At 36.8% G+C, this 12,371-nt stretch overlaps 1 protein-coding gene across 2 annotated transcripts in view; it reads left to right on the top strand.

The window, feature by feature from the left end:
* Positions 1–12,371, top strand: part of KPNA1 (karyopherin subunit alpha 1) — a 54,193-nt gene that overhangs the window by 9,266 nt on the left and 32,556 nt on the right. For both annotated transcript variants that reach the window (XM_065851177.2, XM_071814397.1), the window contains 5 exons: positions 2,910–3,043; positions 5,579–5,686; positions 7,330–7,429; positions 7,979–8,073; positions 11,829–11,960. In XM_065851177.2, coding sequence (XP_065707249.1) covers positions 2,915–3,043; positions 5,579–5,686; positions 7,330–7,429; positions 7,979–8,073; positions 11,829–11,960 — 564 coding nt within the window. In that variant the 5' untranslated portion in view covers positions 2,910–2,914. The remainder of the gene's footprint in view (positions 1–2,909; positions 3,044–5,578; positions 5,687–7,329; positions 7,430–7,978; positions 8,074–11,828; positions 11,961–12,371) is intronic.

Here is a 12,371-nt window from a genome sequence, read left to right as displayed (position 1 = left end):
TTTAGTCTGGGGGGAAAGGCTACATCTTGACACAATCCTTAGATTACTGTAGCAACTAACATAGGATTATTATCTTTTTAGTCTTAAATAATTTGTGTGCTCACACTGAATAGATCTAAAGATGCTAGCATTAGATGCAGGCTAGATAAAATTCTGGATATGGTAATTGAATTTTTCACCAGTAGTTGGGGAACCACTGTTTTGAAAAGTTTTTTAAGTGTACAGATTACTCAGAAAATCAAAGAGAGAGTTAGTCAGCAAAGTGACCTATCTTGAAAGTCAGAAATGAGCACAGCCAAAAGTTACAGCTAAAGCTTGTAAGGGTTGTCATAAATAAAAGATAATTCTTAAGTTATAGAAATAAAGAAAATGAGAAAAATGTGAGGGGTTGAGGTAGTCAGAATTGTTGTACCTGTATTTTCAATAAATGAAATGGTGGTATAAAACATAGTGGGAGATGGCAAATAGACCTCTGAGAAGAAAATTAATATCCTTTCAGTTTTGCTTCTAACTTTAAGGAAATACATCTATATGCAAGTTCGGAGGTGAGGGGAAACTAGGCAAATAAGTACAGTATGGAAGAATATGCAAAGGAACCTTAAGGCTGATTAAGTTAGATGGTGTCATTGATGTTTAGAAACATTGGAACATCCTACAGGGGGGCACCGTAATAGAAATCAGATTAAATTGTGTAATACGAAATGAAAGATGCTCATTGTCAAGGATTTATTTTAAATAAAAACTTTCAGGGACTGAAAGTGAGGGTGCAAAATGATCACAGGAGCTGTTGAAGTCCTGAAATCCCAAATCAAAGCAAATGTAATTTTCTGAGTTTGAGAAGACATGTTTCAGATAAAAATGGAGAATTATTAATAATGTCATGGAAGGTTCGAGATCTTATCAGGGCTGTTGTCTGTGCCTGTGTATGTTCATGTTCAAGGGCAGATTGACTAGAGCGTCTGCAAAGCCATTTTTCTGTTAGGCATGTCTTTTTAGCTCATGGTTGCCCATCTAGTCTTTGAGTTAATTTTCTGAATTCTAGAGTGTATCAAATATTGCTGTCCAGATGTTTTAGAAACAAAAGGAATTCTCTACTCCAAGTGTTTGTTAGCCTGAAATTTTTTGTTCGCAGTTAGAATCCAGGGCTTCCCTGAATAGTTTGTGTTTAATATACAGGTAATGCTCACTTACTGAAACTGAAACCAGGAAGAAAATGTTACTGCCAAGCATATTGCAAGAAACATGAACACTTTAAGTTCAGATACCATTTTCCTCCTGTGTTTAGGTATCTAAGCTGTTAAGAATGATGTAGGGAACATCTGGCATTCTGAGATTTATCTTTTTGTAGGACCTGTGTAAAAAAAAAAAGCCGTTTCAGGAAGAGCCTTTTCAGCAGAATTAGGCTGCTGAATTACTTGTATACACAAAGTTTTTATGTTACATTCAGTGAAATCGGTGACTGACTGATCTTGAATATAGTAGGTTTGGGTCCTTTAATAGTTTTTAAGATCTCGATTGGCAGACTATAGTAACGCTTTGAGCGATGCCTGAAATGTCTTCTGTGAAAGTCAGTTCTGGTCATTAGAATTCTTATAAATGGTTGTCAGGTACCAGCAACTTAAAAGATAGCTCTAATAAGCAGATTTAGATAGATAGATAGATATTTCTCTCTTAAAACTCTTTGTGCTAACTGAAAGAAGAGTAGGTTAGAGCAGACTTGATTATGTGTTTGATGTATTTTAAATAGGAAACCTAAGCTGTTGAGAGTCTGTATACACTTGTGTGTTGCTCCATTTTAAAGTAAAAAGTGCACAGTAGATCATTTATCACCTGGTGGAATTTGAGGTAGGTAGCATATTTAATACAAGATATTAGCCATTCAAAAGAGACCTTTAAAAGCCGTGTAAAGTTTCCTAAGTTTTGTATTGCAGAGTTACATATATTTATAACATATTGGAGAGTCTGCATCTGTATGAAGATGTACGGAAATACTGAGATGTTTAGAACTTTATACCTACCTTTTTTGGATTTAAAGAAGGGAATGTAAAGAGAGAAGTAGCAGCAAGGTGGAGTGTTAAGAGCTGATCCACAGCCCATTGATTTAAGGGCATGGTGGTCTTTCCACACAGTTCTATAGCTATTCATAAGGAACGCCAAAGGGCAGCATTGTACATGTGAAAATTATAATGGATAGCTATAAATGCTGATCCACCGAGTTACATAAGACAGACAGTACTTAGAAATCCTAGGCTGAAAAAAGGCCCTGCTGCATGAATGGTGGCAGGATTAGAGGCTGAGGGTGGAGAGAAGGAGAAGAATAGCACCTCTTTTCAGGAGTGAACATTTTTGGTGGTTAAGCCATCCTCAGCTAAAATTTGTCTCTCCATTTCATTTTTCTTGTAGGTCTTGTCTGGATAAAAGGAACATGAGGTTCTGTTAAATTAAAATGTGGATTTGAAGTGCAAAAAGCCCCTAAATTGACTAACAAAGTAAATTAAGCTAAAAAGCAGCGTAAGACCCCTTCACTCAAAAGTGAGGACAGGGAAATATAATTAGCGTGGCTAATTTCCGTTATGGAAAAATATAAAGATTTATTAGTGCGGCTTTTTTTTTTTTTTTTTAAAGCCTAGGCTTGTAGATCTCAGTTCTTTCTTAATAAAATATTTTACCTATTCATGTCTTGTAGTGTCAGAGAGCAAAATAAAAGTTTGTCAACCTGATGTGAAGCACTGACAATTCTGTGAAATTTTGCGTTATACCTTCTAAGTTATTGGAAGTTAGGTGATGGAATATAGGGTGACAGTGGCTGGAAGTGCAAGACTACAGAAATTAAGAGGTGAAGAGAGAATCTAAAATGCGTTCGTGAAAAAATAATTGTTTTCTGACTTGTTTTTATTTACATTGTAAAGGAATCATGACGACCTCAGGAAAAGAGAATTTCCGACTGAAGAGCTACAAGAACAAATCTCTAAACCCTGATGAAATGCGTCGCAGGCGGGAGGAAGAGGGTCTTCAGCTACGGAAGCAAAAGAGAGAGGAACAGGTACTGTGGTTGCGATAACTAACCAATCCTTAGAGAGTCTTGTCTTGTATTGTCTCTGGCTCTGCTTCTCCCAAGACCCCTGTCAGTTGTTCCCGCCCTGCCAAGTTCATAGATAGTCAGTCTGAAATCAGAGTCACCTGTAGAGCTTATTGCCTCTTCTGGAGACTCTACAAAACTTAGAATGGGCACTCCTCATTCCCTCAAGTATAATATTGGCCAGAGCTGCTTGGCAATAAAGGTGATTTGAACAAAGCTCCTGTTGTGGGTTTGGTGTTGTGGTTTTTTGTTTTTGTTTTTTCTTTCCTTGTTGTGTTTGTCTGGTTTTGGTGATGTGGTAGTTTGTGTGTTTTGTTGTGTTGTTTTTTGTTGTTTGTTTTTTTTTTTTTTCTTTCCCTCTTCTGAGTTGTGGTGGCTCTAATGTCTGTTCAAAGAGTGGCAAGCTGGGGTGAAATAGAAGGAAATTTTTCAGCTAGAATAGGATGAGGAGGTCTGATCGAATCCTTGGAAGTTGCAGTAATGATTTTCTTGAGGTAAAAAATAAATTGTTGATCTGATAAAATCTCCGTTTTCTGTCTTTAAGGTTCAGTTCCTTGATGAATTTACAGAAGTTCATGCTATGTTTATGCTCATGAGGCTGGCACCTTGAGTAGTTGATTTAGAATCATAGAATAGAATCATAGAATGTCCAGAGTGGGAAGGGACAGTTCTCACCATGTGCCCGAGGGTGTTGTCCAGTCTCTTCTTGAATACTGTCAGGCTTGGGGCTGTTACACCTCCCTGACGAGCCTGTTCCAGTGCTCCACCACCCTCTGGGTGAAGAACCTTTCCCTAATGTCCAACCTAAACCTCCCCTGGCATTTAGTATGTTGTAAACAAAACGATTGAGAAAGATACTTGGAAACAAAGCTCTGCCTGTTTGTGTGTTGCTAGTTATTACTACTTCACATTGAAAACTGACAGGTGCTCTGCAGCTTTAATGGGAAAATGGCAGCAGTGACAAGACATGATGAAAACTGTTTTCTGATAAAAACAGGTAGCACTTAACAGTTCTTCCTTTTATTCTTAGTTGAGTTCATTGGAAGCTTTAAGAAATAGGTCCAGTTTCAAATAAAGTTATAATGAAACCTCTTTCATCAATGTTGAGACTTCTGGAGTTAGGATGAAGATAGTAATATACTTATGTTTGGAATGGTAGGTCAGGTCTGTAATTTGTTCTGTTTAATATCACATTCACATTGTCAATATGAGATGCTTTCAGGGAAAGTCAGGTGAGAGTTCTGAGGCCAAATTACAATACTTCTTGTTGGTTTTGCTCAGTAGGTAGCATTTCCAGACTACTGGTAGCACACAATGTAATCGGTCTTACTTGTAAAGCTGTTTCTAAAGTAGGAAAGTGATGAGTCATTTTCTGTTTTATCTGTGACTCTGACCTCCCCCTTGGACCTTATTGTCACAGACTGGCTAAATAAAGTGTGTGGCAGTATTTCCTTCTGTTAAGGAAAATTGTTAGTCCTAACTGGACTAGCAGTAGAACAGAAGTGGAGCTGCAAGCAGAGTCTGCAGCTCTGCAGCTTCAGACCTTGTGCAGGTACTTCTTTTTTTATGTATTCGACACATAAGTTTGCTTAAATTCCCCATGTTTGTGGTGGGGAATTTTTGTTGTTGTTGTTTTGGTTTTTTAAGCCAAAAAACCCCACAAAAACCTCAAGCCTTGGAATTTTCACACAACTTGCTAACATATTTATTTTGGTTTAAGATTGTATTTGAGCACATATTTGTTAAGCTTGGGTGGGCACATCATACAGTAGCCTAGAAGGAACAGCATTCCATAAGGATTTTTGTCATCTAGGGTTGCTAGAGATGTAGCAGTTTTGCCTACTGTTTCCTCCCCATCTTCTCTGTGTCTGGGCTCTGTCTTACATGTCTGCAGTGGTGCAAATCTGACATGGTTCAATGTTGGAGTCTTGTTTCCCAAACTCAACACAGCACTCTTGTCATGTTTCTTCTAATGAGACAGCTGGGTTAAGGGGAGAAGCTGCTCTCTAGCTCTCCTCATTACATCTCGAGCTGTGTACCTTCTCTAAGTGGTAGCAACCAAACTGTATTCATCCCAGTATGATTTCTTTAGACCAATCCCAAGTGATCGTTCTCCAAGGCCCGCTTTGCCACAGTAACGCAATTACCCCCACCTCTGCAGGTGTTCTACAAAGATGTGTTACACAGCACTTCTTCAGGTCTTTGAGCCCCAGCATCTGCTGCAAGAATGTGATTGCCTGAAAGCTAGAGATAGCTCGTAGATGGAGGGGGAAGGTGAAGAAGAGAAGGGAATATCAGTGAGAATTCTTCAGAAATGTTGAGAATCAACATTCTAGCACATTGCTATTTTCATTTACTCTATGACTAAACTTTCTCCCTTTACTGTCTGGAGGAGTCCTGTACCCAGTATACTAGTTTCTTTTAGGTGATAGTGTATGTCATTTCTATTGCAGCCTCACATGACATGCTGTGTATATATTAAATACTTTCTCTCTTTAGTTGTTTAAACGCCGAAATGTTGCAACAGCTGAGGAAGAAGCAGAGGAGGAAGTGATGTCAGATGGTGGCTTCCATGAGGCTCAGATGAACAACATGGAGATGACTTCTGTAAGTGATGAGAAATGAGTACAGTGTTTGTTGAAACTGAGCAGGCCTGTTTTGTGGTGACTTCAAGGGAATGGAATTCCAGAAAAATGTGAAAAGCATCATTCAGAGAGCTTATGAACAGCTCTTAAACATCTGGCACAGTGAACTGCCCTGAAACAGATTACATGACAGAAGAATGTTATGGATAGAGTGAATGGTTGCTCAGTGGATATGTTTTCAAGAAAATTAAATTAATTGCTCCAGGCAGGCTGATTAACTCCTTGCTTGGATATTCACCATTAGGGGTGATTTTGTCAGCTGTTGCCCAAAGTTATTAAAGTTTTTAAATCAAAAATCCATAATGCTTGAAACATGCAAATACAAACCAGTCAATGTGTTCTTGAAATTTACAGGGTAAAAAGGATCTGGGTGGAGTTCTCTTAGAAGACTTTCAAGTGGCACAGTTTTTAGCAAGGATGTTGGAAACACAGCTAGACCTGTACCTTATCTATTTGCATGTGTCCTTGAACACCATTCCAAGCCTTTTAGTGGAAATTAGGCTTTTCCTCTTTCTCCTTGTTTATTTACCACCGTCCTTGTGCTTGAAAGAAAAATGGTCAGGGATTCAGGCTGTAACAGAGAGGATGAAGGAAAATGCAGTCCTCACTTAAAGTCTGACCACTGATCTTCACACTTGTGTCTGTATTCAAGAGTATGAAAATGATGTTTTACTCTTCAAAACAGTCTTTAAACATCAGACAAGTCATAAATCCCATTTAATAATTTGTGTGGAAGCTTACATGAAGTGACTGAATGATTAAAAAGTAAGGCAAGGAGCCTGTCTAGTTGAGATAGGTACTACCATTATACAGTTTACTATTTTAGATATCATTATTTTCAGATGGAGCTGTTAACTATTACAGACAAAGCTTCAGTATTTTCAGAATTGTCATTTGTCTCCCTGCCTATCTAAGGATTTAGATCAGAGAAGTGGAAGAAAAAAAATCTGACTTTCCTTATGCTTCTTTACATGGATTTACATGTGTGATGAAGAGAATGTCAGATTTTACCCGGTGTAAGAAATGTTGCTTATTTAATTTAGCTATATTAGTGGAAACCATCAATATTACAGAAAATGTAATAATCTGATTATGATGACAATTATTAGTTTGTCAACTCTTCTAAAAATGACAGGTCCTGTACATTTTGGTGTAAGAGAATTGCTCAAAATGTACATGTTGCAGAAATCTAAACAGCAGCATAATCGAAGTGGTGTTCTTGCATAACAGCCATTCCAATTTCAACTGCCTTTTGTTTAAGCTGGCAATTTTGCATTTATTTTTGAAAGGAGATAGAAAAAAAAGGAGAGAGAATACCAGTGAGAAGTTCTGAAGAGTAAATTTTATGCCATAGTTTAAGTAAAATCTGAATTGTGGCTTCCAGAGAAGAAAGTTTACACTTAAGAATCATGATGCATATGTAGATGTACATATATGGTGACTTATTTTTTATCCATACTGGTCTTATCCAGGTTTTTTGCTCAATAAGGGATAAAATTGTTACCATTTTAGCAGGCATTGTGTCCTTTTTACCACTAACCCCAGGTTTTCTTTTCTCTCTTGCTCTCTATCAATCCTATTCTGTCTCCCCCACTTGAATCCTAGAGTGCGGTCATCACCTCTGATATGATTGAGATGATTTTCTCCAATAGTCCAGAACAGCAGCTTTCAGCCACTCAGAAATTCCGAAAGCTTCTTTCTAAAGGTAAGAGCTGAATTTACCTGGAGAAAAATCTGGAAGCATCTCTGGCATACGTTTTTACTTTGACAGTAATAAAGATTGAGTTCGATACAGAAATATCTGTATGAAGCTCTGTTTTGCAAAATGTCAGCAGGGCGTTTGTAATAGTCACTTCTGTTCTTGAAATTTGTAAAGCAGATGCGTTGTCCACTCTGTAATGTAAGTTTAAATGTTGTAGGCAGTGTCTCTATGGTTCAAATATACCGATTTACTAAAGTCGAGCTCTGTGTGTGTGCACGCCAGAGTGACTTCGCAGAGCTGCCGCTGTGAAGTTGGTCTGCCTAAATTACTGAGTGCGTTAGTGTTTTGAATCACGTTATCTCATTACCTCAGAATTTAAGAGGGAGTTGTCTTATGGTGACAGATAGTAAAAGGTAAAGCTGTATTGTAGGAAAAGAACACAGTCTCAGAAAGAGGAGTTGGTATCTCATTGGATATTATTTTGACGTGGTAATTTGAGACCTTCCTTACCAAGAAATGTATGTATCTAACTTTGCTTTTCATTTTAAATAGAACCAAATCCCCCAATAGATGAAGTCATAAGCACGCCAGGAGTGGTGGCCAGGTTTGTGGAGTTCCTCAAGAGGAAAGAAAATTGTACATTACAGGTATGCGAATATAAAAATATATTTATCTTTCTATATTATGAAGGCATTTGGTGGTGCAGATTAGGTAGAAAAAAAATCAGTGGTTTGCTTAATTAGCTATTTTTCCTCTCTTTTTCTTTACTAGAATATAAAAGGTGTTTTACCTTTGGGGTTTCTAGCAAGAAAAGAGAGACCTCTGAGTCGTATTGTGTGATGACTGGGATGGGGTCTTTACACTGATTTTTCTCATATTAAAAAACCAGTTTGAAATGTGGACCTCAACAGATGAAAAGCTATTAAGCTAAACTTAAGTGATTTTTTTTGGTACTAATTTGAGACAGCTTGAAGTCTTCAGAATTATAACTTAGATTTTTTTAATTAGATTTTTTTAAAGTTTAGAATTAGAATTATAATGCACTTGGAACTTAATTGCTTTGGTTTGAAAAACTAAATTGTGTCTGCTACAGTGGAGGTTAATTTGTCTTGGATTTACTTCTTGGAACTTTTTCATTTCCAGTTGTCCTTCTTTCTGATCAGAGTTCTTTCTTCTAGGCTAGCAGAAAATAGAAGAAAGTGCATTGTCTAGTAAAATAAAAAAAAGTTAACAGATAACCATCAAATAAAATATATAGGTTATAATCAGTGTTCTTTCAAATGCATAAAGCAAAAAGTTTGTTAATGCCGTATGAAATCCAAATCTTGATGAGTGGAGATATGCAAAAAAATAGATACCTCTTCTGTAATGTGTAAGAAAAAAGTATCATTTATAGGAATTACTTTTAAAGTTGATACCCACAGAATTCCAAAGGTCTTTTAGTTACTTTTAAGGAGTCTGTGGGCAATAACTAGGAGTATGTATCAGATTTAAGCCAGTTTATTGGTTTGCAACTCCTGTGGAAATTTTTAAAGTAACCTGATATTTAAAAAAAAAAAAAGAATGTCTTTTAACTTGTAGGGCCTCTAGCAGGAGGCCTAAGACAGACAGATAAAGGGAAACAAACTCGTAATATTTTAAGGACATATTTGAATAGGAAGGGGAAATAAGAGTGCTGATAAATCTCTGGTTTAATAGACTTCAAAGGCAGTCATAGGCTCAAGCAAACTCTCATTGCCTTACTGGTATAACAGGTATTGTATTGATTTTTGCATGGAAAGAGCAAAAGACGAATTTGAAAATTGCAAACTTGTCCTAAAGAGTTTGTAACAAAGCATTGAAGATATAAACCCAAGTACATTGCTCTTGATATTCCATTCCAATTGATTAATTTTCCTTCATTTTGCCAAATCTGTCTGCCTGCTTGGCAGTTGAGGGTCTGCAGCCAGATTTTGGACTTCCTATTCTCGACATTCCTGGCTCTAGCCTACCAGTAGGAGGAAAGGGTTTTCAACTCATTCAGGAAACACAAGTATTTTTGTTTTTCCAGATACTATAGCTGCTTGTATGGTGGATTGAATGTGGAATCTTGCCCATGTTAGTGTACTTGGAACTTTATGTGATTTTTGTACTCTCTTTTATTTCAATGGAATATCCAGTAAAAACTGGACTTCTATTATCAGTGATAGGAAGGCCTAATTTGTCTGGAATTCCTCTGTGCAACTTTTTTCTCAGTGATTTCAAGACTTTAAAAAAGTTCCCTTTTTCTTTATGATAATTTTAAACCATACATGAAACTTTGTCCCATGTTAGAAGTCTTTCTGTAATGGGGAGAGAGAACAATACTAAACAAATACAAAGACCATCCCTTGGATGAGGTTTTCTTCCTGTTAATTAACTGTAATTATCATAAAGTATTTTGTTTTTCTAACTTTGTCATTTGCATGTGGCTGTTCCTTAGTTTATACATCCTGGAGCATCAGATGTCTGTAGTGGAGAGGAGGAGGAACTGTCACTCAGTTAACCTTTCTGTAACTTACACCGTCTAAAATGTTAAGTGGTGCTCACACAAAGGCATCTAATTCAGCCTTGATTATACTTAGGTGTTAGGAAGAGCTCAGTTTCACAGACCTTTGTTGCATGAAAGATGGGGAGATCTTATGATTAGCTCAGAAACAAAACTTATTTTATAAATAGTTGAAGTACACATTTGAGTGAGAAGTAGTACCTGCTATTTGGTTTTAAATTTGATTAGTCTGTTTATAAATAGAGTTTCTCGTCAGTTATGGATGTGTGACTGGAGAGAGCGTGAATCTCTGAATTGTGAATAGTTCAGCCTGCTGTCCTCTATTAGGAAGCCAAAAGGCAAGTTCTGAAAGGCAAGTTAGAAACCTCTCTGGTTGAAAGATGATTAATAATTCTATTGCACTGTATCACAGAACATTGGATACTAGCTTCAGAGAATGTAAAATTAGAGGAAAGCAAGTACATTTCATGTTGACCTTAAGCATTAGCCTGAACCTTTTGCTTGTAGTTCATTAATCATGAGTCTTGCAGTTTTGACATGGTGTGTTTCTGCTTTAATGCAACCCATACTCTTTGTGTATTACAATGATGTATTTTGGAATCATTTATTCTGATCATATCTTATCAGACGATAATTTCTCGTTTAGTTGGTCAGTAGGGCAGGATTTATTGTATTTTTAAAACTGAAGTCTTAATAGCAGCATTTAAAAATTAAAGCATTACAAGCCTAGGCTTAATTGATGAGTTCTTATTTCAGACCCATTTCAGGATTTTGTGTGTCTCCATAGCAGGAGTTGCTTTTATGATTAAATCCTAAATATAATTCTGTGCTGCTCTACAGAGAGAGCTAATCTTGGAAAGTGTATCAGGATTTTCACTGCAATACTGCTGGATCAGCATCAGTTTAATAAAAATCATTAGTAATGTCAAAATGAGTCATTTATAGCACACAACTTTATATTTTTGTTCGTTGATTTTTTGCCTTTTCATTCAACTTTTAGCTGTCTTTTAATTCTCTAGATTCTGGATGTATCTCATAGGATTTAAATTTGCTAGTGTAGTGTAATAATTTTTGGACTAACAAGCATGCAGAAATCTACCAGGTAAAGTTTTGAGGTCAGTATCAGGTAGTATTAAAATTTGCAGTTCAGCTAAAAAAAAAATCAGTGCTCTTGCAAGTTGAGATTAAAAGAAAATTAAATTACAAAAAAATTTAAATCAGAAGGCAGAGTGTTGATCAGGATCTCAGTTTTGCTTCAAGTCTTGAATAAAAACATCACACTAATAACTCTTGGCAGTGGTACTGATCACCAGAGTTGGAGAGGAGTACTTTGCTGTAGTTGAAGAGTTCTACCAGAATGTGATCACAAAGTTGTTTGTTTGTTTTTTTTTTTTTTTTTTTTTGAAATCTCCACTCCTGTGTACTTTTGTTGTTTCATTTTTTTAAAGCCTTTTATTTGCTTTATTTCCATCACGTTTTGTCAAACAATGTTGATTATGTTTTTATTTGTGCATCTTCAGGAATATCACTGCTGAGTCAGTGAATGCAGGTGTCAGATATCTTATGGGAAGGCCCATTTTTTGTGTATAGGTTCTTAGCCAGTAATGAAAGGCAGTAGAACAGAACCAAGGTATATAATTACGTAGAGAACAAGCAAAAAAACCCACAAAAGCAAACCTGATCTTATTCTCATAAGGAACTTCTGCGATTCTTGATTTCAAGTGATATTGATAACTCAACTCTGATTCTCACTTTGCAGATTGTCTCATGCTTTCCCTACAGCAGTTATTTTTATCTTTAAAAGATATTTGGTCTTTGTTTTCGGTGTTGCGCAGAAGGCTTCTAGTAAACTTTCATTTATATTCTGTTTTCCAGTTTGAAGCTGCATGGGTGCTGACAAATATTGCCTCGGGAAATTCCCTTCAGACTCGAATAGTGATCCAAGCAGGAGCTGTCCCAATCTTCATAGAGCTGCTTAGTTCGGAGTTTGAAGATGTACAGGAACAGGTAAATATTGAGAATGGTGTTGAGGTTTCTTATGTGTCTGATGATTTGTGGGGTTGTGTTGGTTTGGGGTTTTCTTTGTTTTCTCTGTTCGCCTTGGTTGGTTTTGGTTTTGTGTTTTTATTTTTGCCTTCCCCAGAAAGGAATAAGGCTATCCTGTACAGAAAGCCTTTACAGGAACTGTAGTGTTTGACAGTTTTGCACGACAGTCCCTTTCTACCTGTTATGGAAGTTTATTTTCCTTAAGTTTCCCATAGCAGAGACTCAGGTATGGATTCCAGGAATTCTTCTAGAATAAATAATTTTTTTGCAAGATACAGTGTAGAGCAGCTCGAGCTGGGTTCATCCTGAAGAGGGACCCTCAACAGAAAGAAACTTGGACAATTACACCCCCACAATCCAAGCCACCACCCC

Source organism: Patagioenas fasciata, chromosome 1, assembly GCF_037038585.1.
Source record: "Patagioenas fasciata isolate bPatFas1 chromosome 1, bPatFas1.hap1, whole genome shotgun sequence".
Lineage (NCBI taxonomy): Eukaryota > Metazoa > Chordata > Aves > Columbiformes > Columbidae > Patagioenas > Patagioenas fasciata.
Note: the sequence above shows the minus strand (reverse complement) of the source record. Positions and strands in the feature narration are given on the sequence as shown.